The sequence below is a fragment of the Pavona decussata genome, unplaced genomic scaffold (genome assembly GCF_977016875.1).
Source record: "Pavona decussata unplaced genomic scaffold, jaPavDecu1.1 SCAFFOLD_26, whole genome shotgun sequence".
Lineage (NCBI taxonomy): Eukaryota > Metazoa > Cnidaria > Anthozoa > Scleractinia > Agariciidae > Pavona > Pavona decussata.
The window spans coordinates 784,635-812,305 of NW_028145449.1; the positions used below are offsets into that span (position 1 = coordinate 784,635).

Sequence of the window (27,671 nt, forward strand, 5' to 3'; positions counted from 1 at the left end):
GCGGGCCTTTGGGCAAGGAGGCTCGACAAAGCACTCACAGCGGCCCTAGCCGCTTCGGTCGCTATCTCCCTGGCAGATTGTTTCACAGTGTCCGCAATTAATTGTTGGATCGTCTGTATCTGGCCGTCTGGAAACTCAGTGCGCTCTTGCCTGTGTGCCGCCGTTTCGTCGTTGTTTGGAGTTGCTGGTTCGTGTTCATTGATGTTTTGAACCTGAGTTGGTGGTGGATTGTTCAGCTCCCGGAGCCGGCGTTCGAGAGTCCTTCGGACTCCTGTCGACGGAATTCCATGTTGAACGCAAAGAGAGCGAAGGTCGGCGATGGATAGGGCTCCAAGCACAGTCGGGGCGATATTCGGTTGTGCGCCTGGGCGGGAAGTCGAGTGGCGTGCTCGTGGCGGCATGATTTGCGGTCCTGAAACTTAAAATCGCCTCACAGGATAGATAGACCGTCTCAGAAACGAGCGAAGAAACAAATTGAACGGCTGCGAAAGTTATTAAAAGACACGTCGTAGAACAAGACAACAAGATGCCTGCTATACTGGCATTACGCGAGATGCTGGGGCTGATTCATTTATTCCAACTGTATGCTTCGCCGATTGATTAAACTATCCTTGCTGATGGAATAGTTTGAGTCACGACGATCGCGTTACGTTGTTTCCCTTGTGTTACGTTACTCAGAGTTTCATTGGAAATTGCGGAAATTCCATTGCGATAACGTAAGCTTCTCAATGACCTCTTTTCAGTCTCGCGTCGTGGTCTAAGACTGTCAAACAAAGCACGATTCCTTCGCCAGGAATTTACCAATTTCCACCGTTTTAAATGTCGAATGCTTCTTAGAAGTTATTCTTTCGATTTGCCGCTTCAAAATGGTGAAATTGCTGTTTGAAAACGGCACACTTGAGTCCAGAATATGTTATAAACAATATGGTGCAACAATTTAATGCAGTTTTAATGAAGAAATCAAATGATGCGTTGAAGTCACACAGGTAAGGGTGAGTGGGTCCCCTCCCTAGCGATATAAGCGACAAGAATGGATTTTGATTGGCCTGCTGTTGTTGAAGACAATCAGAACAATACATCCCGAGTAGGAGAGGGGAGAGTTTAATGAATAAACAAGATGCCTGCTACACTGGCATTACGCGTGATGCTGGGGCTGATTCATTTATTCCAACTGTATGCTTCGCCGATTGATTAATCTATCCTTGCTAATGGAATAGTTTGAGTCACGACGATCGCGTTACGTTGTTTCCCTTGTATAACGCGACCCAGACTTTCACTAGAAATTTTTGAAATTCCATTACGATAACATAAGCTTCTCAATGACCTCTTTTCAGTCTTGCGTCGTGGTCTAAGACTGTCAAACAAAGCACGATTCCTTCGCCAGGAACTCACCAATTTCCACCGTTTTAAATATCGGGTGCTTCTTAGAAGTTATTCGTTCGATTCACCGCTTCAAAATGGTGAAATTTCCGTTTGAAAACGGCACACTTGAGTCCAGAACATGTTAACAATATGGCGCCAAATTTAATCCGGAATTGATAAATAACTCAAATGATGCTTTGACGTCACACAGGTAGGGGTGAGTGGGTCCCCTCCCTCGCCATATAAGCGACAAAAAAGGATTTTGATTGGCCTTCTTTTGTTGAAGACAATCAGGACAATACATCCCGAGTAGGAGAGGGGATAGTTTAATGAATAAATTAATGTACACATTTGTAGCTACGAGGAAGAAAAAAAAAAAAAAGAAAAAAAAAAAAAAAAGAAATCGACCCGTTTTTAGACACGGTATGCCCCTTCAGGGCATCCCGCGTAATTAATGTACCGATTTGTAACTACGACGAAGAAAAAAAAAAAAAAAAGAAATCGACCCGTTTTTAGACACGGTATGCCCCCTCAGGGCATCCCGCGTAACTCTGACAGTTTGCTAGCTCGCAGCGACGGAATGAATGAACACACAACTCGTGCTCGATGTCTGAGGATTGATTGACAGTGAAATACCAGCCGATTCTGATTGGCTCAGCGTACAGTTTGCGTTACTAATGCATGTGATCCCGATAAACTTTGGACTGTGAAACCCTACCCCCTACCTTAAAGCATGTCACACAACCAGCACGTAATCTTTCATGGTTGTCCCATTAACTTAAATTTATGAGGACATAAATTGGTCTTACCAACGTGACTAACAACACAATTATTCGGGTGAGCGTATGCTCTCAAGGAAATGTTTCAACAGTCGTTAATGCATTCAATAAATGAATAAACACTTCGACGTCTCCGTATCATTCAAGCCTGAAAATCTCTCTTTTCATCATAGAAATTAGTCTTATTTGATCCTAAGCTGACATTTGCTTCCTGTCGAATCTACCTGTACATTTATAGATATTTCAAAATTTGATTACATCTCTGGAAAGTTCTTCTTGGTTTATTTTTTCCAGTTTGAATTATTCGCATAAATTGGTGCATGAAGATAGACTGTAATTTTACCGCTGGTGATCGAGCACGTGAACAGTTGTGGCATATGAAATATGATCACGTGTTGAAATAATTTGGTTGCTAAGTAACGCTCACGCATATCCCAAACAAGACCTGATTATGGTGCTTTTTCTTTTCAATTTTCTTTTCCAGTTTTGGTTTTCTCCTGTTTTACTCATTTTAAGTTCGCTCCGTTTGCAGTTGCAGCAGATGAAACGGAATGTAGACTGAACTGGATAAATTTTAAAGAATAGAGGCCATCAAGCAATTTTATTCATAACTAGTTTAATGTCACAAACAACTAGCCAATGACTGTTAGCTGTTAAGCTTTCGTTTAACAGTCGTAAAATTAAAATAGAAACGCCTTTTTCCTCTAATAATTGAGAGATGGATTTGCTTTGACAAAGCAAAAACAAAAACCTCACAATTTTAATTCATTCATAGTTAAATTCTATCTGCATCCCTGGACTGTAGAATGGTGTACTAACTTTGCTGTCTCGAATTTTGGAAACTAGCTGATAGCCAATCTTGCTTGGATTTTTTCGGCTTGTGGTTGGCTTAGTTGAACACTTCTCAACCTTCTGTCGACTTCCTTCGTCAAAGTAGCTCGTTTGTTTGGATGATACAGTTTATACCTGTAGATAGTTTTCCACTTCCACTCGCTGAGTCATAACAATTTTAGACGAATACAATATTTTATCTTATGTCCGTTAAAAAAGCAGTATTCTACTATTATACACAACTCACAGAGTATTATTGAAAGAGCGCGATACTTCAGCTTTAAATTTTATCATGCTTCAGAGAAACGTTAAACAGTCAAACATTATTGTAAGAATTAACTCGATAAACAAAAAAGTTTTCTGAGTGTGTCCTTTACTGCTCGTCTCACTTCTCTCATCTTCCAACAGTAAAGAATTGGGTTCAATGACGAGTTTATGGCAACTAAAGCTCCTGAGTAAAACCTAGCGACTAAAAGGAATGACGAGACTCCTCTCCCAAGGCGCAAAATCTCCACGATACCAACTGGCAGATAACAAACAATTAACACTAACTGCACCCAAAGTGCACTGGACACTGTTTTTTTGTAACGCGCTATGTTCAATTGAACTGTTTGGTTTGGTTGTCCTTGATTAACGTTACCTTGTGCTTGAATCTGGTTATGACGGAGAGTAAAGAAAATTTTCGTGTAGGAGAAGATTGCCGTGACTACACAAAGTGCGACAGCAATGCAGTCATACCAAAAGGTTATACGTTCATTCCAAAGTAACATTATTGCTCCAGCAGTGGAGGAAACCCAAAAAACAACTACAGTACAATATATACGCTTCAAAGTTAAAACTTGTCTGTACCTGAGTCCTAATAACAGGGCGAGAAGCCTGTCCACACTTATTGCGATCAGTGTAAACAAAGACACAGCACACAAAATATTGCCTGTGATAATGGAAGCAGCATATACGTAAGGGCAAATATTCCATCGTTCGTTCAGGATAGATATAAAATAAGTAAGGGAAAGAGGTCCTGCAATGAGACCAACACAAAGATCAGTTGTCGCTAAGTTGCGGAACAAAAGTTTGGACGGCGCATGAAGTGAAGTCGTCTTGTGAAGGGCAACTAGGATCAGGGTATTCGCCAGAAATGCGGTAATGGCAACAAAACCGCTCACCACCAAAAAGACTATCAGATGGTTGTGGATGTCTGTAGCAAATTCTGTTGAACATGACATCCAATCGAATGACGTTTGCTTTGGATTTCCAGTTAAGTTTGTTAACGCCATGTTACTGTCGCGCAAAACGAGCCCAACTTGTATCGCGGCTCTTAGTATTTATAATGACTACCTGCATTAAAATTTAATTTATCTTATGAATTTTTATAAGCATCTGGTTTTATTAGAAAGGAAGTCAAGAAGAAATTCAAAAGATCAGGAGAAGTTCATTGAAAATGTATTAATTCTCAAAAATTCAATTCATTAGAAATATCTATTTATTGTAAGTCCGTATACCACAGAACCTTAATGCACTATCGCCATAATAATATTAATTCACTGTAAAAATGTTTCTGTAAACGATAATTAACAGAAAGATGCGAAAAGATGACACAGCAGGTTAGATGTTTTCAGCCACATTATCACTTTCACATAACTAAAGAGGAAGTTTAATTTTGCAGTTCAGCGAATGTTCTGTCTACTGTGGCTCCTGGCCAAGCTCATTTAAAATTGTGCCCCCAAGGGATACGCCACCTTTAGTTTTTGATCATGGTATGATTTTCAGAGCTATAAAAACATTAAATAAGCCGAAAACCAAAAATTTGTATGCGTTCGACATAGAAGACGAATGTCAAAGTTTTCTAATGATGTAAACGATCCCAGTATAAACTTGACAACAGAAAAGCACAACTGACTTTGCACGTAAAGAATCACACTGCTTTTTGTCTTTGTGTTTTAAAATTGTATTTCTCAAACACTTAATTAAATATGGCGGCAAAAGTTCTCCCAAGAGTATATGCAATCTGACTAATATACGTTTTTGAATGTTGCGAGCCATTTAGGGTCGAAATACGACAGTCTTCTGAGCGAGCTTCCTGTACCATTGTCATGATGATATTAAGCTCCACGAAGGCTTAACGGAAACGTACAAGGTGCAGTTATAACATTTTTTATTTACATATGTAGACTCTTGTTTCTTACAATTTATCTTATTATAAATCTGGAAATTTCTGTTAATAAAGGTTGAGTAGGGCCACTTTTTTAAATTTTAATTTTTGGTCTGTGTTTGTATTAAATTCGGTTTCATTTTCTGCATCTTTAAAGTAGAAATTTGAAAAGTAAGGAAAAGATCAAATTAAAATTAATATTACAATTTAGTAAAAAAATCTATTTCTTGTAAGTCCGTATACCACGGAACCATAAGGTACCTAACGCCAGAAGAATATTTATTCTTAGTAGATATGTTTCTATAAACAGTAATTAACAGGAAGATAGGGGAAGATAACACAACAGGAGAGTTGTTTAAACCACATTATTACTGTTAAATAACTAAAGAGAAAGTTCCAATTTGCAGTTCAGTGAATAACGTTTTATCCACTGTCGCAGTTGTGTGAACTCATTTCAAATTGTGCTCCCAAGGAATAAACTACCTTCCTGTTTATGATCATGGTATGGTTATCAGAGCTACACCAACATAAAATAAGAGAACATAAAATTTGTGTGCATTCGACATGGAAGACGAATGTTAAACCTTTCTGATGATGTAAACGATCCCAGTATAAACTTGACAACAGAAAAGCACAATTGATCATGACTTGCCACATAAAACAATCACCCTGCTTTTGATCTTTCCGTCTTAAAATTGACATTCTCTAACGCTTAATTAAGTGTGGCGGCAAATTTCGACGATTATGCAAATGCCATGTTAATGTTAAACGATTTTGAATATTTCGAGTATTAAGGGTCTAAATATGACAGTGTTCTGAGCGAGTTTCCTCTACTGTTATGATATTTACCTCTACGAAGGCTTAACGAAAACCTTCAATGTGCAGTTATAAAATTTTTTATTTACATATGGGTACTCTTGTTTCTTGCAATTTATATTATTACAAAACTGAAAGTTCCTGTTCATACAGGTTGAAAAAGCAAAATGTTTCATGAGCGAAACAAAAGCTCTTCACGTGCGTTAAAAAGTTAGAACATTCCCTTGACGTCTTCTGCAAGAGTATGCTGTCGCCATGTTACGGCAGTGCTTGGGAAATATTAAGTTTAAACTATGGCGTAGTTGACGACACTTTGTCAAATTTTGTTGAAACCGTGTAATGAACTTTAGTTGAAGCCATGGGTTTTAACAGAAAACAACCGAATTAAAGAATTATGAAACATTTGGATGAGTTCTTTGCAACGTTATCTAATTGCAAAGATTATAATTCAACAAACAATCCATGCCGTTAAGTCCATAATATGTGAACTTAATGCATAAAAATATTGATATACAGTTAATATGCAGCACGAAAAGTCGATAAACCCTGGTCACAAAATGTAACAAACCAGCATGGTGGGATTAAACAAATTATCACTTCATAACTAAAAGGGAAGTTCAATTTGGAGCTCAGTGAACGACGTTTTCATGTACTACTCATATAATCATAGCAAAATCATGTTACTGTGACAATCAATATGATCACACTTCTTTGATTGAAGAAAGTTCTGGACTCACGCAAGCTGAAATTAAACGTCGGCTTCGTTTAATTCATATCCATCCCAAGAAATTGTTGAAAAACAATTTAAAGAAACAAGTCATTATCAATATCATATTTTTAATTGGATTTTTATGCCGCCAGCTAATTACAAAAGGCTATGAATTTATATAATTTGACGAGCAACACAAGTTCTCAGGTAAGTGCATCCTCTTAAGCGCCTCATAAGTTTGCCCCTATTACAGGTGTTTCCACTTTGTCACCAACCTTGTTTCCACTCCTTTTTTTTCTCTTCGCGACAGTACAAAGGCCCTGGTAACCAGGCTACCTTGCCAATACATCTCATTCGGGTATATGTAGTTAAACGAGACATGTATCTTGGACTGCATTGATCCGCTTTTCTTTTTTCCGTGAACTTTAATTTATCTCAAAAAGTTTTTGAGCACCTGTATATATCAGAAATGAAGCCGAGAAGAAATTTGAAAGATCAGGAAATGTATTAATTTTCAAAAATTACAATTCAGTAAAAAAAATTGTTTTGTAAGTCTTTATACCACGCAACCTTAATGCCCCTAACGCCCCAACAATATCCATTCATAATACAGGTGTTTCTATGAACGGTAGATAACAGGAATATACGAGAAGATGACAGAAAAGGAGACTTGGTTCAGCCCCTTTATGACAGTTACATCATTAAAGAGGAAGTTCCAATTTCAGTTCAGCGAATAATCTTTTAACTACAGTCGCAACTGTGCAGACTTACTGAAAATTGTTCTTCCAAGGAATAAACAACCTTTCTTTTTTTATCATGCTGTGGGAGTTAAAAAGAGAATCAGGAAACTAAAAATTTGTTTGTCGTGCGAGAAAAGGTAAAGACTGTATGATGATGCTTGAACAATTTATTGAGTCAGTCAACGTTTTTCATAGTCTTTAGCGGGAGTTTTATTCAACCACTTAGAATGCAAAATAACTTGTAGTGGCCGGTGCGCCAAACAAATTCCTGTCAGTAATGAACACAACAGAGATCTCATTCAGTAAAAGACCTTAGTATAAATTTAATGTCGAACAACAACACCACAAACTTATTATAAAAGAAAAGCACGACTGACCTGGCACATAAAACATCGCCCGGATTTGCACTTTGCGTGTTAAAATTGTCATTCTCTGAATTTAATTAAATATACTTCTTTGATTGAAGGAAGTTGTGGATCCACGCAAGCTGAAAAAAATTGTCGTCTTCCTTTAATTCATATTCATCCAAATACATATTGAAAAACGATTTAAAGACACAATACATTATATATTTCATATTTTTAATTGGAGTTTTGTGCCACCAGTTAATTACAAAAGGCCATGATGCTATAATTTGACAAGCAACACAAGTTACCATGTGAGCGCATGCTCTTCAGTGCGTCACAAGTTTTCACTCTGTCACCAATCTTGTTCTCAGTCCTTTTTTCCTCTTCGAGACAGTGCAACGACTGGTAACCAGGCTACGTTTCATTCGGCTATATGTAGTTTAACGAGACATGGCTCTTAGCCTACATTGGCCCACGTTTCTTTTTTCCTGAAAACTGACACTTAAGCACTTGTATTTATTTTATTTTTTTCCTGGCTTTGTTTGCATTTGTCGTATATCAGTGTCCAACCAAGAGACTAAAAACAAGTTACAGAAAAACATCATCACACGGAAATAACTGACGACGCCCCCTGAATGTCAACTGTCAACTGTGGGATATGCTTATTGCGGCAAAAGCAAATTAATTAACACGTTCATATTTTTCACTGGGAGCATTGAAAAGCCAGTTAGTTAAAAATGTAGTATAAACATGTAGAGGAATACAATTACTTCGGTGAGAGCGTCCTCTCAAGCAAGTATTCAAATACTTTTTTAACGCATGCAAGAAATTAATAACTAAACACTACGATACCTTCGTATCATTTAAGCCTGAAAATCTCCTTTTTTTCATGGAAATTGGTCTATATTTGATTCAAAACTGTACATTCGCTTGCTGAGAATCTAATAGACTCATAGATTTTTCAAAGTGTAATAAAACTCTGGACATTAGTTCTTTATTCCTTTTTTTGTTAATCTGAATTCTTCGCTTAAATTGGTGTATGACGACGATTGACTGTAATTTGACCGCTGATGATCGAGCACGTGAACAGTGGCGGCATATGAGGTATGATCACATGCTGACCTAATTATGGGCCTTTTTCTCTTCAATTTTCTTTTCCAGGTTTGGTTTTCTCCAGTTTTACCCATTTTTCCTGAGTTCGCTCCGTTTGGATGTTCAGCACGTCAAACGGGACGTCCACTGAAAATAAATCTTAAGAAAAAAGAAATCATCAAACTATTTCTTTAATTATTGCTTTAATGTCCGAAACAATCAGCCACGGGACTGTCAACTATTTTGCTTTTGTTTAACGTGGAAGTCGTGAATTCAAATTAAAAATGCCTTCTTTATTTTACTCTAAAATTTAAGTCATGGATTTGCTTTGACAAAGCGAAAACGAAAACCTCACAATCTTAAGTTACATTCTGCCAGCATTACTCGATTCTAGAATGGTGCACTAACGTTCTTTGTCCTGAAGTTTGTGAGCTAACTGCTAGCCAATCTCTAATTTTTTTCTCTAGTCGACTTAATTTAACCCTTTTCAACGTTCTGTCGAATTCCTTAGTTAAAAAAGCTCCTTTGTCTAGATGTCACAGTTAATACCTGAAAATAACTTTTCCTTTCCAATCGATAAGTTATAAGGATTTTAGACAAATACAGTTTTTTATCCTACTTCCGTTACAAAGGCAGCATTCTACTATTATACAAAACTCACAAAGTACTATTGAAAAGAAATGGTTACTCAACATTATATTTTACTGTGCTTCCAGACAATGTTGTTGGAATTAACTGGGTCAGCATAAAAGTCCTCTGATTGTGTCCTTTACTGCTTGTCTCACTTCTCTGATCTTCCAACAGTAAAGAATCGGGTTCAATGACGAGTTAAGGTGAACCAGAGTTGCTGAATAATACCTAGCAACGATAATGTTTGACGTCATTCCTCTCTGAAGGCGCAAACCTTCCACGAAAATGGCAGATATCAAAAAACTAACGCTACCTGCACCCAAAGTGCGCTGGACACTGTTCTTTTGTAACGCGCTATGTTCAATTTAGCTGTTTGGCTTGGTTGTCCTTGATTAACGTTACCTTGTGCTTGAATCTGGTTATGACGGAGAGTAAGGAAAATTTTCGTGTAAGAGAAGATTGACGTGAATAGACAAAGAGCTGCAACAACGCAGACATACAACGATTTTATATGTTCATTCCAAAGTAACGTTGATGCTCCAGCAGTGGATACAACCCAAAACACAACTACAATTCGATATATTCGCTTTAAAGTTACAACTTGTCTGTATCTGAGTCCTAATAACAGGGCGAGAAGTCTGTCCACGCTTATTGCGGTCAGTGTAAACAATGACACACCACACAAGATATAACCTGTGATACTGACAACAGCAAAGACGTAGCGGCAAATATTCCATCGTTTTTTCAGGGTAGATGTTTGTGTCAGATCGGAGAAAGAAGAAGTCTTTCTCTGTAGCAAGACAGCCACGGGTATTAAAACATGAAGGAACTTCTTCGCAAGTTTGTTCACCCTGACAATATTTATTAAGAACTAAAGACTGTAAACTGTAAATTAAATTAATGAAAATTTGCAGAAAGAAGAAGATTAATTTTGAAAGACTTAAGTGCGCTGAGCATAGTTAACTTTTTTGTCATATATTTGTGTCAGATTGAAGAAAGGAGTCTTTCTCGTTGGCATGACTTCCGTAGGTATTAAAACATGAAGGAACTTCTTCGTAATGCTTTAATAGAGCTTTTAATTGGTTAAATTTTATTGTTTATAACAAGTTTATGCCCATGAATAGCAAGAAGAACTGGGCATACGGAGGAACAACCGAACAAACCAGAAACGCAAACGAACGAACAAACGGAATCCCGAGCGAAACTAACATCCGAGCGAGCGAATAGCCAAATGACCGAGTTAACGATCTAACCGTCCACCTAGCGCTCGCCGGCGAAAACAAACGAACGAGAAACCGAGTGAACGAACCCGCGAGCCAAGATGAACAGCTGAACGACCGAGTGGACAGCTCTTTTGTTTGCAGTTCTGTGCGTTTATAAGAATCGATTTTCTGATATTCTAGTGCAAACTTAAAAACGCTTATCTTTTCGGAACGAGTGAGAAGCGACGAGCTTTCGTTCACCCTGAATTTATTCATAATTTTCTCCCTCGCTAAGATGTTTTCATATTTCCTTCGTGGTTTTCGATGTTTGGCATTTTTTGAACTCTCTACCGGGTCTGTTCACTGTGCCCCTGACGAGATTGACAGACCTTCTGAGCAGACGTAGCTTTATTTTGCTTTAGTCACTCTATGCTGTTTCTTAATTATTTTTTTGGTGAGCTCACTAAAATACGTGCATAAAGTTTTTAATAATTACCTGACATCAAGTAATAACTGAACAAAAGCTCGTCGTTTCTCACTCGTTCCGAAAAGATAAGCATTTTAAGTTTGAATTAAAATATCAGAAAATCGATGCATATAAACACCTATGACTATAAACAAACGAGCTGTCCACTCGGTCGTTCAGCTGTTCATCTCGTTTCGCGGGTTCGTTCACTCGGTGTTTCGTTCGTTCGTTTTTACCGGCGAGCGCTCGGTGGACCGTTTGTTCGTTAACTCGATCATTCGGCCATCCGTTCGCCCGTTTGGATGTTCGTTCGCTCGGGCTTCCGTTTGTTCGTTCGTTTGCGTTTCTGGTTTGTTCAGTTGTTCCTCCGCTTGCCCAGTTCTTTTTGCTATCCATGGGCATAAACATGTTATAAAGAATAAAATTAAACCATTTAAAGCTGTATGAAAACATTACGAAGAAGCCCTCAATTTAAAAAACAACCGTGTAATTGGCATTTGGTGCTGTTCTTTCGGTCGTGCGGTCATATCTAATGTCTATATGTACAGAGGACTGAAAACTAAAACTCTAATAAGAGATACACACTAATAGCCCTTTTCAAACTAATTATAACCGTGCAATTGGCTTCTTATGCTGATCTTTCGGTTATGGGGCTGGGTCGACTTTCGGTCATGTGGTTTGTTCATTTCGGCTGGTATACCTGGGGTTTTTGTCTGATTATTTGGTTAGTCTCTCAATGGCCCTATTGGTTTCAGCCTCAGTTATGTTCACTCCTCTTTCCGTCTGTCTGTCCCTTCCCATACAAATCCGTATGGTTCAGTTATTTTCACTAGTGCTACTAGTGACACGGTTTTTTACAAACAAATTAACTTTTTATATGGGCTTAATCCTAAAGTTTAAAAGCTATATTAAAACATCAGAAGTTTTCCCTTCGTGTTTTAATATTAAAGCTGCAATGCTATAGAGAGAGACTTCATCTCTCTCCTCTGATCTGGCACACAAAGACTTTAATTTTGCCGCTGCTGATCGAGCACGCGAACAGTTGGGGTATAGGAAATATGATCACATGTTGAAGTAATTTGGTTGCTAAGTAACGCCTTTGTATGAACCAAACAAGACCTGGTTATTGTGCCTTTTCTTTTCAATTATTTTTCCAGTTTTAGTTTTCTCATGTTTTATTTATTTTTCCTTTGCTCTCTTCGTTCGCTCTTTCCTTCGTTTGCATTTGCAGCAGATCAAACGAAATGTAGACTGAACTGAATAAATTTAAAGAAAAGAGATCATCAGGCAATTTTATTCATAACTAGTTTAATGTCACAAACAACTAGCCAATGACTGTTAACTGTTAAGCTTTTGTTTAACAGTCGTAAAATTAAAATAGGAATGCCTTTTTTCCTCTAATAATTAAGACACGGATTTCCTTTGACAAAGCAAAAACGAAAAACTCACAGTTTTAATTCATTAAAAGTTAAATTCTGTCTTCATCCCTGGACTGTAGAATGATGCACTAACTTTGCTGTCTCGAATTTTGGGAACTAGCTGATAGCCAATCTTGCTTGGATTTTTTCTTGTGTTTTGCTTAGTTGAACACTTCTCAACCTTCTGTCGACTTCCTTCGTCAAAGTAGCTCGTCTGTTTGGATGATACAGTTGGTACTTGTAGATAGTTTTCCCCTTCTACTCGCTGAGTTATAACAATTTTTGACGAATACAGTTTTTTATCTTACGTCCGTTAAAAAAGACAAAACTCACAAAGTACATTTTAAAAAGCGCGGTACTTCAGCTTCATATGTGACCATGCTTCAATAAAAGAATTAATCAGTAAGACATTATTGTAAGAATTAACTCGATCAACAAAAAAGTCCCCTGATTGTGTCTTTCACTGCTTGTCTCACTTCTCTGATCTTCCAACAGTAAAGAATCGGGTTCACTGACGAGTTTAGGAAAACTAAAAATCCTGAATAAAAACTAGCGACGGTAATATCTAACACCACTCCTCTCTGAAGGAACAAACCCTTCACGATAGCATATGGTAGATAACAAACAACTAACGCAAACTGCACCCAAAGTGCGCTGGACACTGTTTTTTTGTAACGCACTATGTTCAATTGAACCGTTTGGCTTGGTTGTCCTTGACCAACGTTACCTTGTGCTTGAATCTGGTTATGACGGAGAGTAAGGAAAATTTTCGTGTAAGAGAGAATTGACGTGACTACACAAAGTGCTACACCAATGGAGGTACAGAACGTGTGTATAAGTTCATTCCAAAGTATCATTGTCGCTCCGGCAGTGGAGAGAACCCAAGAAACAACTACAATGAGATACAGTCGCTTTAAAGTTACAACTTGTCTGTATCGGAGCCCTAATAACAGGGCGAGAAGCCTGTCCACGCTTATTGCAGTCAGTGTAAACAAAGATACTCTAGACAAAATATGACCTGTATTGATGAAAACAGCAACTACGTGGCGGCAAAAATTTCGTCGTTCTTTCAGTGAAGATATAAGAGAAATAATAGACAGAGGTTCGGCAATGAGACCAACACAAAGATCAGTTGTCGCTAAGTTGCGGAACAAAAGTTTGGACGGCGCATGAAGTGAAGTCTCCTTCTGAAGAGCAACTAGGATCAGAGTATTCCCTAGAAATGCGGTAATGGCCACAAAACCATTTAGCGCTAAAAGGACTATCAAATGGTTATGAACTTCTCCAGTAAATTCTGTTGAACACGCCAGGTCTTCGAATGAGGTTTGCTTTGGATCTCCAGTTAAGTTTGTGATCGTCATGTTGCTGCCGTGCAAAACGAGCTAAATTTGAATCGTTGCTTTGTGTAAGTCTTAATATGAAGTTTTTAAGCAGCATCTGGTTTTATCAGAAAGGAAGCTAAGTAGAAAATTGAAAGATAAGGATATTACAATCGAAAATGCATTAACTTTTAAAAACTTACAATCCACTACAAAAATCTTCTTGCTAAAAGTCCTTACACCACTCAATCTTAATGCACCTAACGCTCAAGAATATTCATCCACTATGGACATCTTTCTCTAAAAGGTAATTAATTAGAAGATGCAAGAAGATGACAGAACAGAAGTGTTGTTTAAGCCTCTTTATCTCTGTTACATAACTAAAAAGGAAGATCCAATTTACAAATCAGCGAGTGATGTTTTGACTTTTGTCGCACCTGTGCAAACTTATTGAAAATTGTGCTCCCAAGAAATAAACTTCCTTTCTCTTTTGTTTATGGTATGGTTATCAGAGCTACAAAAACATGGAATAAAAGAAAAAGAAAGTAAAAAGAAAATTTGTATACATTCGAGATAGAAGAGACAAGTCAAACCTCTTCGTTGATGAACAGTTTAAAGAGTCATGTTTCCATATTTCCTATGTTTACGTCAGCGTACGCGTTCGTTAAACTCTTTAATGGGAGTTTTAATCAACCACCTAATAGTGCAAAGTAACTCTGTGCGCCAAAGCCCTTTCCGTCAGCTACTTGTAAAAGGACGTAACAGAGCTTATTCAGTAAACGATCCCAGTATAAACTTGACAACAGAAAAGCACAATTAACCTGACACATAAAACATCACCCGATGAAGGTCTTTCCGTTTTAAAATTGTCATTCTCTAAAATTCAATTAAATATAGCGGCAAACGTCGACTTAAGAAAATATTAGACGAATGGTATCTGCCGGACTGATATAAACTACGTCACTACATATTAAAAGTTAAACGAGATGTGACTTCTGTACCTTTTTTCTTTCCGTCATCACTGAACAGTTTTATCAATAATAAATAGCTAAATGTTAGAAAAAAAATGAAGTAGCCACATGATCGGATAATCGACCTTTCATAAAAAAAAAAACAAACAAACACAATCCTACAAGTATTATACTATGATACAGAAGTGCTGCGTTTTCTTTGAAAAAAAAAATTGTCAGTTAAGGATAACCATAATATTTTATTAAAGCTTTCACAGAACGAAATGACAAGGATCCGCAAACTGAAACGTTGCGGAAACGCGTGACAACGTCGCGAAAAAACACAACGGCTAACACGCGTTCCCAGTAGTGGATACATACTGCACGCGTTCCCAGTAGTGGATACATACTGTTTATTCATGTTTCCGTCGCCAACCAGATGACCCAACCAGATTAAATGAAGATAAAAGCATGTATTGATCTTACATTTATATGGTCAGCAACCTACAAAACAATGGCAACTCTACGGTTGAAATGACATTGAAACACGCATCAGCATGTCAACCTTGAGCAACGTCAGGTTTTCCGTAAATCTGTTGACAGAAACGTAACGGAAGCAGACCAGAACGGAAATCTAACAACATAAATGCAACGGAAACATGACACATGCCAAATGAATTTGTTCTGTGCGTTTCCGCAACACGGAAACGTGACATAAATGAGCATTTTTATGTATCCGTCAGGTTTAAGAAATACAGAAACTTGATTTTCGTCCTGTGTTTATATAGCTTTGTTAAGATCTTCTGCCGTCCTACCAATTGCTACAATGACATCGAAGAACTGCACAGTACAGTACAGTAGCTTTATTAATTCTGTACAAGTGCTATTATGAGTTTTTTTTATAATCTTATCGAAAACAAGAACGAAAAGAAAGTAATTCACAACTTTGCTTCCTAAGCTAAAAAATATTACAGACATATAATTCATATTTTTGATTGGAGTTTTATGCCACCAGCTTATTACAAAACGCTACGAATTTATATAATTTGAGAAGCAACACAAGTAGCTCTACCTGTAAATTTACTGATCTTTCAAAGTTTAATTAAAACTCTGGAAAGTTGTTTTGATTAATTTTTACCAGTTCGAATTTTTCGCACAGATTGGTGCATGAAGATGGAATGTAATTTTACCGCTGCTGATCAAGCACGTGAGCAGTTGTGGTATAGGAAATATGATCACATGTTGAAGTAATTTGGTTGCTAAGAAACGCTTTCGCAGATTCTTTTTTCTTTCCGTCATCACTAAACAGTTTTATAAATAATAAATAGCTAAATGTTAGAAATAAACGAGCTTTAAAAAGTATTATACTATGATGCAGAAGTGCTGCGTTTTCTTTGAAAAAAAAATTACTTTGTCAGTTAAGGATAACCATAATATTTTATTAAAGATTTCATAGAACGAAATAACAAGAATCCACACACTGAAACGTTGCGGAAACGCGTGACAATGTCGCGGAAACACAACTGCTAACACGCGTTCCCAGTAGCGGATACATATCGTTTATTCATGTTTCCGTCGCCAACCAGATGACCCAACCAGATTAAATGAAGATAAAAGCATGTATTGATCCTACATTTACATGGTCAGCAACCTACAAAACAATTGCAACTCTACGGTTGAAATGACATTGAAAAACGCATCAGCATGCCAACCTTGAGCAACGTCAGGTTTTCCGTAAATCTGTTGACAGAAACGTGACGTAAACAGACAACAACGGAAATCTAACAACATAAATGCAACGGAAACGTGACACATTCCAAATAAATTTGTTCTGTGTGTTTCCGCAACACGGAAACGTGACATAAATGAGCATTTTTATGTATCCGTCAGGTTTAAGAAATACAGAAACTTGATTTTCGTCCTGCGTTTATATAGCTTTGTTAAGATCTTCTGCCGTCCTACTAATTGCTACAATGACATCGAAGAACTGCACAGTACAGTACAGTAGCTTTATTAATTCTGTACAAGTCCTATTATGAGGTTTTTTTTATAACCTTATCAAAAACAAGAACAAAAAGAAACCAATTTACAATTTTGCTTCCTAAGCTAAACAATATTACAGACATATATTTCATATTTTTGATTGGAGGTTTATGCCAGCAGCTAATTACAAAACGCTACGTTTTTATATAATTTGAGAAGCAACACAAGTTTTCAGGTGAGCACATGCTCTTAAGCGCTTCATAAGTTTTTCCCCATTACAGGTGTTTTTACTCTGTCACCAATCTTGTTCTCACTCCTTTTTTCCTCTTCGAAACAGTGCAAAGACTGGATGGATTTGCTTTGACAAAGCCAAAACGAAAACCTCCAATCTTAAGTTAAATTCTGCCAGCATTACTCGAGTGTGGAATGGTGTATTCACGTTTTTTGTCTCAAAATTTTTTAGCTAACTGCTAGCCAATCTTAATTTGTTTTTTCTAGTTGAGTTAATTTAAACCTTCTCAACGTTCTGTCGAATTTCTTAGTTAAAAAAGCTTGTTTGTCTAGATGACACAGTTAATGCCTACAAATAACTGTTCCTTTCCAATCGATGGTAGACGAATACAATTTTTTATCGCACGTCCGTTACAAAGGCAGCATTGTACTATTATACAAAACTCACAAAGTCCAATTGAAAAAGAATGGTTCCTCAACATAATATTTTACCATGCTTCCAGACAATATTGTAAGAATGAACTCCATCAACAAAAAAGTCCACTGAGTGTGTCCTTTACTGCTCGTCTCACTTCTCTGATCTTCCAACAGTAAAGAATTGGGTTTAATGAGGAGTTTAGGAAAACCAAAGTTGCTGAATAAAACCTAACGACCATAATGGTTGACGTAACTCCTATCTGAAGGCGCAAAACCTCCTCGATAGCAAATGGCAGATAAAAAACAACTAACGCTACCTGCACCCAAAGTGCGCTGTACACTGTTCTTTTGTAACGCGCCATGTTCAATTGAGCTGTTTGGCTTGGTTGTCCTTGATTAACGTTACCTTGTGCGTGAATCTGGTTATGACGGAGAGTAAGGAAAATTTTCGTGTAAGAGAAGATTGACGTGAGTAAACAAAGAGCTACAGCAACGCAGTCATACCCTGAGGTTATACGTTCATTCCAAAGTATCATTGTCGCTCCGGCAGTGGATACAACCCACGAAACAACTACAATTCGATATATTCGTTGTAAAGTTACAACTTGTCTATACCTGAGTCCTAATAACAGGGCGAGAAATCTGTCCACGCTTATGGCGGTCAGTGTATACAAAGACACACCACACAAAATATGGCCTGTGATACGGAAAACAGCAAGTACGTAGGGGCAAATATTCCATGGTTGGTTCAGGGTAGATATAAGATAAGTAACAAGAGAGGGTTCTGCAATGATACCAACACAAAGATCAGTTGTCGCTAAGTTGCGGAACAAAAGTTTGGACGGCGTATGAAGTGAAGTCTCCTTGTTAAGAGCAACTATGATCAGAGTATTCCCCAGAAATGCGGTAATGGCCACAAAACCATTAAGCGCTAAAAGGACTATCAAATGGTTATGGACTTCTCCAGTAAATTCTGTTGAACACACCAGGTCTGCGAATAAGGTTTGCTTTGGATCTCCAGTTAAGTTTGTGATCATCATGTTGATCCCGTGTAAAACGAGCTAAATTTGAATCGTTGCTTTGTGTAAATCTTTATATGAAGTTTTTAAGCAGCATCTGGTTTTATCAGAAAGGAAGCTAAGTGGAAAATTGAAACATAAGGATGTTATCATTGAAAATGCATTAACTTTTAAAAAACTTACAATCCACTAGAAAAATCTATTCGGTAAAAGTCCTTCCACCACTCAATCTTAATGCACCTAACGCTCAATAATATTCATCCACGATAGACTTCTTTCTGTAAAAGGTAATTAACAGGAAGATGCAAGAATATGACAGAACAGGAGAGTTGTTTAAGCCTCTTTATCTCTGTTGCATAACTAGAGAGGAAGATCCAATTTTACAAATCAGCGAATAATGTTTTGTCTACTGTCGCACCTGTGCAAAATTATTGAAAAATAAACTATCTTTCTTTTTTGTTTATGGTATGGGAGTATAAGAAAATAAGTAAATAGAACATTTGTATGTCGTACAGATATAAAACAAAAACCAAACGTCTATGATGATGTTTGAACAGCTTATAGAGTCAGTCAACGTTTTTCATAGTCTTTAGTGGGAGTTTTTTTCAGCCACTTAAGAATACAAATTAACTTGTAGTGGCCGGTGCGCCAAAGAAATTCCTGTCAGTAATGAACACAACAGAGATCTCATTCAGTAAAGGACCTTATTTTAAACTTAATATCGAATAACAACACCACAAACTTATAATAATAGAAACGCACGACTGACCTGGCACATAAAAGGTCGCCCGGGTTTGCGCTTTGCGTCTTAAATTCGTCATTCTCTAACATTTAATTACATATGGCGGTAAACGGTAGAGGGTAGACAGAGTCAGGGATGTTTTTTCTGTTTCTCTGTTTTTTTAAATTAGCTTTCTTTTTGGGGGGAGAACGATTTCATATACTACGTATATGATAATTTTAAACTCATGTTACTGACAAAACATTATGATCATACTTCTTTGATTGAAGCAAGTTTTGGACCAACGCAACCTGAAATTAATTGTAGTCTTCCCTTAATTTATATTAATCCCAAAAAAACTATTGAAAAACAATTTCAATACACAAGTCACTATATTTTATATTTTTAATGGGAGTTTTACGCCGCCAGCTAATTACAACAGGCCATGAATTGCTTTATTTTGACAAGCAACACAAGTTTTCAGGTGTGTGCATGATCTTAAGCGCGTCATACGTTTGCCCCTATTACAGGTGTTTTCACTCTGTCACCAACCTTGTTCGCATTCCTTTTTTCTCTTCGCGACAGTACAAAGGCCCTTTTAGCCAGGCTACCTTGCCAATACATCTCATTCGGGTATATGTAGTTAAACAAGACATGGATTTTGGACTGCATTGATCCAAGTTTCTTTTTTCCGTGAACTTGAATTTATCTTAGGAATTTTTTGGGCACCTGGATTTATCAGAAAGGAAGCTGAGAAGAAATTTGAAACATCAGGATAAGTTCTCTGAAAATGTATTAATTTTCACAAATTACAATTCAGTCAAAAAATGTGTTTTGTAAGTCTTTATACCATGCAAACCCTGGACTGTAGAATGGTGCACTAACTTTGCTGTCTCGAATTTTGCGAACTAGCTGATAGCCAATCTTGCTTGGATTTTCTTTTTTTTTTTTTTTTTTTTTTTTTGTGGTTGGCTTAGTTAAACATTTCTCAACCTTCTGTCGACTTCCTTCGCCAAAGTAGCTCGTTTGTTTGGATGACACAAGTGATACTTGTAGATAGTCATAACAATTTTAGTCGAAGACAATTTTTTATCTTACCGTCTATTTAAAAAATAGCATTTTACTATTATACAAAACTCACAACGTCCGATTGAAAGAGAGCGGTACTTCAGCTTTATATTTTACCATGCTTTAATAGAAACATTAAACAGAAGGACATTATTATAAGAATTGACTCGATCAACAAAAACGTCCCCGGAGTGTGTCCTTTACCGCTTTTCTCACGTCTCTGATCTTCCAACAGTAAAGAATCGGGTTCAATGACGAGTTAAGGTAAACCAAAGTTCCTGAATAAAACCTGGCGACCATAATGGTTGACGTAACTCCTCTTTGAAGGCGAAAAACCTCCCCGATAGCAAATGGCAGATAACAAACAACTAACGCTAACTGCACCCAAACTGCGCTGGACACTGTTTTTTTGTAACGCGCTAGGTTCAATTGAACTGTTTGGTTTGGTTGTCCTTGACCAACGTTACCTTGTGCGTGAATCTGGTTATGACGGAGAGTTAGGAAAATTTTCGTGTAAGAGAAGATTGCCGTGACTACACAAAGTGCTACAACAACGCCCACATACCACGAGGTTATAGGTTTTTTCAAAAGCAACGTTGTCGCTTGGGCAGTGGAAAGAACCCAAAAGACAACTGTAATGCGATATATTCGCTTTAAAGTTACAACTTGTCTGTACCTGAGTCCTAATATCAGGGCAAGAAGTCTGTCCACGCTTATGGCGATCAGTGTAAACAAAGACACACCACACAAAATCTGGCCTGTGATACTGAAAACAGCATATACGTAGGGGCAAATATTCCATGCTTCGTTCAGGATAGATATAAGATAAGTAACAAAAAGGGGTTCTGAAATGAGACCAACACAAAGATCAGTTGTCGCTAAGGTGCGGAACAAAAGTTTGGACGGCGCATGAAGTGAGGACTCCTTGTGAAGAGCAACTAGGATCAGAGTATTCCCCAGAAATGCGGTAATAGCCACAAAACCATTTAGCGCTAAAAGGACTATCAAATGGTTATGGACTTCTCCAGTAAGTTCTGTTGAACACGCCAGGCCTATGGTTGAGGTTTGCTTTGAATCTCCAGTTAAGTTTGTTAACGCCATGTTACTGTCGCGCAAAACGAGCTCAATTTGTATCGTTGCTTTGTGTAAGTCTTTCTATGAAGTTTTTAAGAAGCATCTGGTTTTATCAGGAAGGAAGCTAAGTGGAAAATAGAAAGACAAGGATATTATCATTGAAAATGCATTAACTTTTAAAAAACGTACAATCCACTAGAAAAATCTATTTGCCTACAGTCCTTCCACCACTCATAATCTTAATGCACCTAACGCTCAAGAATATTCATCCACCATAGACATCTTTTTATAACATAGCGCGCGTGCATCCTTATCTAATTCCTATTGGCGTCACCATGGTACATTTCTCAACATACGCACGGCCTTGCGTCCATCCTATGGCGTGTGCAAGTCAGATGGGGGAAGCATGTGTGCCTGTGATATTAAAAAACTTTCACAGAGAGACTAACACCATAAATAATGTATGTTTATTAGAGCTTGAAGCTTAATGAAACGTTAAGATTAAACCGATATGAGAAACCAGTTTCGCCTTTTTTTTTGTACAGAGAATTTTGCAATTAATGAGGAACAAAACCTGTTTTCCAGGAATCATTTACTTTATTTTCACTATGTTATAAAAGAATTGGTTCAGGCTTTTAGCTGTGCGTATATCGAGTTATGGATGCACTTACGAAGTTTGGAGAGCACTCAAGAAGCTGGAGTTGCTCTCGGCTACGCCTCGAGCAACTCTTACGCTTCTCTCGTGCTCTTCAAACTTCCCGCGTGCATCCATAACTCGATATACGCACGCTAAGCATGAACCAATTGTAAAAGGTGTATAAAAGGTAATGTAAAAGGTAAAAGGTAATTAATTGGAAGATGCGAGACGATGACAAAACAGGAGAGTTGTTTAAGCCTCTTTATCTCTGTTACATAACTAAAGAGGAAGATCCAATTTACAAATTAGCGAATAATGTTTAGTCTACTGTTGCACTTGTGCCAACTTAGTGAAAAATGGGCTCTCAAGGAATAAACTACCTTTTTTTTGTTTATGGTATGGGAGTATAAAAAAATTACACAATAGAACATCTGTCTGTCGTACAGATATAAGACAAAAACCAAATGTCTATAATGATGTTTGAACAGCTTATGGAGTCAGTCAACGTTTTTCATAGTCTTTAGTGGGAGTGTTATTCAGCCACTTAAGAATGCAAATTAACTTGTAGTGGCCGGTGCGCCAAAGAAGTTCCTGTAAGTAATGAACACAACAGAGATCTCATTCAGTAAAGGACCTTAGCATAAACTTAATATCGACCAACAACGCCACAAACTTATCAAAATAGAAACCACGACTGACATGGTACATGAAACATCGCCCGGGTTTGCGCTTTGCGTCTTAAAATTGCCATTCTTCAGCATTTAATTAAATATGGCGGCAAACGGTCAGGGCCCAGTTGGTCGAAGCATGGTTAGCGCTAACCCGGGTTAAATGCCATGACAACCTATAGGTTTTAATACCTTTTATAATAAAGTTTCGATATAACGCACGCGCTGATTGGTTGAAACAGCGTGCTTTATCAGAGTACAGATGCAAGGAGCAACGGTGTCACGCCATCAGCCCGTTTGTGAAATTCCAGGACTTCTCTCTCGGTTTTATTTATTTATTATTACTATAATTTTTCGATCCAGACGTCTTATAACCTTGAAAACGTAAACGAGCTGGACATAGACCATCCTGTGCGCATAAAAGGTAAAAAAAAAAAAACAGTACAAAGAACACGGTGATTGAAAGTGAAGTTTCCGAAGAAGTTAGCGACTAAAACACAGAGCCAAGTAGAAATATAAACAAACAGAGATTTCCAAACATGTCAACCGACGAAATCGTCGAAATTACATCGAAGGCAGAGACGATAAACACCAAAGATAGCATAAAATGAACAGCTCAAGTTTTAAAACGAAAGATGTAAAAACGTCACAAGCATAAACAAGTGTTAAAAGGTCCCGTAAACGCTCGTTAGCTATATTCTCGTACAAAAAGATCAAACAAAAGATTGAGAGAACTGAAAATTTAATTAGCTAACGAATACACAAATATGTCAGCTTACAAGATCCTTACATTTTTGGTGCAAGTTCTATCACGCCGCATCATGGCCACCTCCGCTCACCGCAGTGAAGAGGGCCTCAGAAATTACAACGCTCGCCCTTCGAGTGAAAGACTTACAGCTTGTTCAGATATCCTCTCTGGAGCATTGAGTGGGAAGCCACAGCAGTCACAGCAGCCCAGTTTTCCTAACGGTGTCAACAGTTTTAGCACTCTTCTTGCTCCCGTGAATTCGATTGTTGTTCATTCACAAACCACAGCGCAGCAGTTGGTTTATTACCGGCCGCAAGCTTTAAAGCAGTTTGTTTTCGAATTGCCATGTTGATGACGTCCAGATTTTCACGAGCCACAAATCCACCTGATTTCAATGAACATTTTACTTTTCCATCCTGATTTTTAAAAGGGAAAACTGAAGAAGCGCCGACGCTACTGGCGTTACATTCGAACTGAGCAAAGTTTGTAAACTTTGATGCCTTGTTTTGACATGTCTGACAGCTTTCGTGTTGTTCAACCAATCAAATCATTTGAAACATTCTAACAAGGATTGTGATTGGCTTATTTTAGCGTGCTTTATCAGAGTACAGATGCACGCTGACGCCAGATCTGTTCGTTCGGAAAATGAAGTTGAGTTTGAAAATGAGGGTGAATGCGGGGGGAAATAAAAGAATTCTTTATCATAAAATAAATAAAGAAGCCTCGGCTGTGCTCTGTTCTGTTATAAAGCACTTAGGAAGCGGCTAGAGCACTCAAGAAGTAGGGAGAAACACTCGACTACGTCTCGTGTTTCCCCCTACACTTCTCTCGTGCTCTAGCCGCTTCCTGCGTGCTTTAAAACAGAACAGAGCACAGTCGAGGCTTCTTTATTTGTTAATTAACCAATGGTTAGCGCTAACCATGCTTCAAGCAACTCAGCCCAGAACGTTACAGGGTAGAGGGTAGACAGAGTCAGGGATGTTTTTTTCTGTTTCTCTGTTTGTTTTAAATTCGCTTTCTTTTTGCGGGAAGAACGATTTCATATACTACGTATATAATAATTTTAAACTCATGTTACTGTGACAAAACATTATGATAATACTTCTTTGATTGAAGCAAGTTTTGGACCAACGCAACCTGAAATTAATTGTAGTCTTGCCTTAATTTATATTCATCCCAAGAAAACTATTGCAAAATAATCTCAAGACACAAAGTCACTATATTTCATAATTTGAATGGGAGTTTTACGCCACCAGCTAATTACAGCAGGCCATGAATTGCTTTATTTTGATAAGCAACAAAAGTTTTCAGGTGAGCGCATGCTCTTAAGCGCCTCAAAAGTTTGCCCCTATTACAGGTGTTTTCACTCTGTCACAAACCTTGTTCCCAGTCTTTTTTTCTCTTCGCGACAGTACAAAGGCCTTTTTAACCAGGCTACCTTGCCAACACATCTCATTCGGATATATGTAGTTAAACGAGACATGGATCTTGGACTATATTGATCCGCGCTTCTAATTCCCTTGAACTTTAATTTATCTTAGGAATTTTTTGAGCACCTGGATATATCAGAAAGGAAGCTGAGAAGAAATTTGAAACATCAGGATAAGTTCACTGAAAACGTATTACTTTTCACAAATTACAATTCAGTCAAAAAATCTGTTTTGTAAGTCTTTATACCACGCATCCTTAATGCCCCTTAACACCTCAAGAATATTCATTCACAATAGAAATGTTTCTATGAGCGGTAGACAACAGGAATATACGAGAAGATGACAGAAAAGGAGACTTGGTTCAGTCTCTTATGACAGTTACATCATTAAAGAGGAAGTTCCAATTTCAGTTCAGCGAATAATCTTTTAACTACAGTCGCAGCTGTGTAGTTTTACTGGAAATTGTTCTACCTAGGAGTAAACTTCCTTTCTCTTTTTTTTGGGGGGTATGGGAGTGAAAAGAGAATCAGAGAACTAAAAATTTGTATGTCGTGAGAGAAAAGGTAAAATCTCTATGATCATGTTTGAACAGTTTATTGAGTCAGTCAACGTTTTTCATAGTCTTTAGTGGGAGTTTATTCAGTCATGTAAGAATGCAAATTAACTTGTAGTGGCCGGTGCACCAAAGAACTTCCTGTCAGTAATGAACGCAACAGAGATCTCATTCAGTAAAGGACCTTAGTATAAACTTAATATTGACCATAAACGGCACAAACTCATCAAAATAGAAAAGCACGGCAGACCTGACACATGAAACATCGCCCGGGTTTACGTTTTGCGTCTTAAAATTGTCATTCTCTAACATTTAATTAAATATGGCGGCAAAGATAAACGGTAGAGGGTAGACAGAGTCAGGAGGCTTTTTATGTTTCTTTTTTTTTTTGTCTTAAATTCGCTTTCGCTTTGCCTAAACAACGATTTAATGTACTACGTATCTACGTATCTGCGTGTGTTACCGTGACAAACATTATGATCACGCTTCTTTGATTGAAGCAAGTTGTGAAGCCACGCGCCCTGAAATTATTCTCGTCTTCCTTTAATTCGTATCCATCCCAAAAAATATTGAACAACAATTTAAAGACACAAGTTATTATAAATTTCATATTTTTAATTGGAGTTTTGCGCCGCCAGCTAATTACAAGACGCTACAAATTTAGATAATTTGACAACTAGAATCAACGCAAGTGCATGCTCTTAAGTGCGTCACAAGTTCATCCCTATTACAGTTGTTTTCACTCCGTCACCAATCTTGTGCTCGGTCTTTTTTTCTCTTCGAGGCAGTGCAAAGACTGATAACCAGATTGCATTTGGCTATATGTAGTTTAACGAGACATCGCTCTTAGCCTGCATTGGTCCACGTTTATTTCTTCCTAAAAACTGACTCTTAAGAACTTGTGTTCATTTTATTTATTTATTTTTTTTTAATCGCTTTGTTTGCATTTGTTGTATCAGTCAGTATCCAATCAATAGACTGAAAACAAATAAAAGTAAGACATCATCAAACAGAAATAACTGACCACGCCCCCTGAATGTCAACTGTCAACTGTGAGATATGTTTATTGCGGCAAAGACAAATTAATTAACACATTCATATTTTTCACAGGAGTTTTGAAAAGCCAGTTACTGAAAAAAAAAAAATAGGAAAAAAGAAAATTAAGATTGTGGTATCAACATGACTACCAACACAATTACTCGGGCGAGCGCGTCCTCTCAAGCAAGTGTTTTAACAGTCGTTAATGCATGGAATAACTAAATAACTAAACGCTTCGACGTCTTCGTATCATTCAAGCCTGAAAATCTCCCTTTTTAGTCCTATTTCATCCTAAGCTGACATTCGCTTCCTGTGAATCTATTTGTACATTAATAGAGCTTTTAAAGTTTGATTAAGACTCTGGAAAGTTTTTCTCCATCTATTTTTGCCAGTTTGAATTATTTGCATAAATTGGTGCATGGAGATCGACTTTAATTTTACCGCTGGTCTGATCGAGCACGTGAACATTTGTGGCATACGAAATATGATCACGTGTTGAAGTAAATTGGTTGCTAAGTAACGCTTACGCATGCCCTAAACAATTGCCCTAAACTAACTGATTATGATGCTTTTTCTTTTCAATTTTCTTTTCCGCTTTTGGTTTTCTCCTGTTTTACTCATTTTTCGTTCACTCCGTTTACATTTGCAGCAGATCAAAACGGAATGTAGACTGAACTGAATAAATTTAAAGAAAGCATCTCATCAAGCAATTTTACTGATCATGATTCATAACTAGTTTAATGTTCCAAACAACTAGCCAATGACTGTTAACTGTTAAGCTTTTGTTTAACGGTCGTAAAATTAAAATAGAAATGCCTTTTTTCCTCTAATAATTAAGAGATGGATTTGCTTTGACAAAGCAAAAACGAAAAACTCACAGTTTTAATTCAATAAAAGTTAAATTCTGTCTTCATCCCTGGACTGTAGAATGATGCACTAACTTTGCTGTCTCGAATTTTTGGAACTAGCTGGTAGCCAATCTTGCTTGGGTTTTTCTTGTGGTTGGCTTAACACTTCTCAACCTTCTGTCGACTTCCTTCGTCAAAGTAGCGCGTTTGTTTGGATGACACATGCAATGGATACTTGTAGATAGTTTTCCCCTTCTACTCGCTGAGTTATAACAATTTTTGACGAATACAGTTTTTTATCTTACGTCCGTTAAAAAAGACAAAACTCACAAAGTACATTTTAAAAAAGCGCGGTACTTCAGCTTCATATGTTACCATGCTTCAATAAAAGAATTAATCAGTAAGACATTATTGTAAGAATTACAA

The 27,671-nt window shown here is 37.5% G+C and overlaps 4 protein-coding genes across 4 annotated transcripts in view; all 4 read right to left on the reverse strand.

Moving 5' to 3' along the window:
- Positions 1-2,746: 2,746 nt before the first annotated feature.
- Positions 2,747-4,246, reverse strand: LOC146485387 (melanocortin receptor 4-like). Its single transcript, XM_085103223.1, has one exon. The coding sequence runs from the start codon at positions 4,244-4,246 to the stop codon at positions 3,308-3,310; it is 939 nt and encodes a 312-aa protein (XP_084959349.1). The 3' UTR covers positions 2,747-3,307.
- Positions 4,247-17,116: 12,870 nt separating this feature from the next.
- LOC146485388 (trace amine-associated receptor 9-like) lies at positions 17,117-18,481 on the reverse strand. The gene has a single exon (XM_085103224.1). It carries the CDS (start codon positions 18,479-18,481, stop codon positions 17,552-17,554), a length of 930 nt encoding a protein of 309 aa, XP_084959350.1. The 3' UTR covers positions 17,117-17,551.
- Positions 18,482-20,249: 1,768 nt separating this feature from the next.
- Positions 20,250-21,409, reverse strand: LOC146485389 (trace amine-associated receptor 8b-like). Its single transcript, XM_085103268.1, has one exon. It carries the CDS (start codon positions 21,348-21,350, stop codon positions 20,421-20,423), a length of 930 nt encoding a protein of 309 aa, XP_084959394.1. The 5' UTR covers positions 21,351-21,409; the 3' UTR covers positions 20,250-20,420.
- Positions 21,410-27,412: 6,003 nt separating this feature from the next.
- Positions 27,413-27,671, reverse strand: part of LOC146485390 (melanocortin receptor 4-like) — a 62,824-nt gene continuing 62,565 nt past the window's right edge. The window contains exon 2 of the mRNA XM_085103497.1: positions 27,413-27,433. The gene's annotated coding sequence lies outside the window, so the exon portion shown is untranslated. The remainder of the gene's footprint in view (positions 27,434-27,671) is intronic.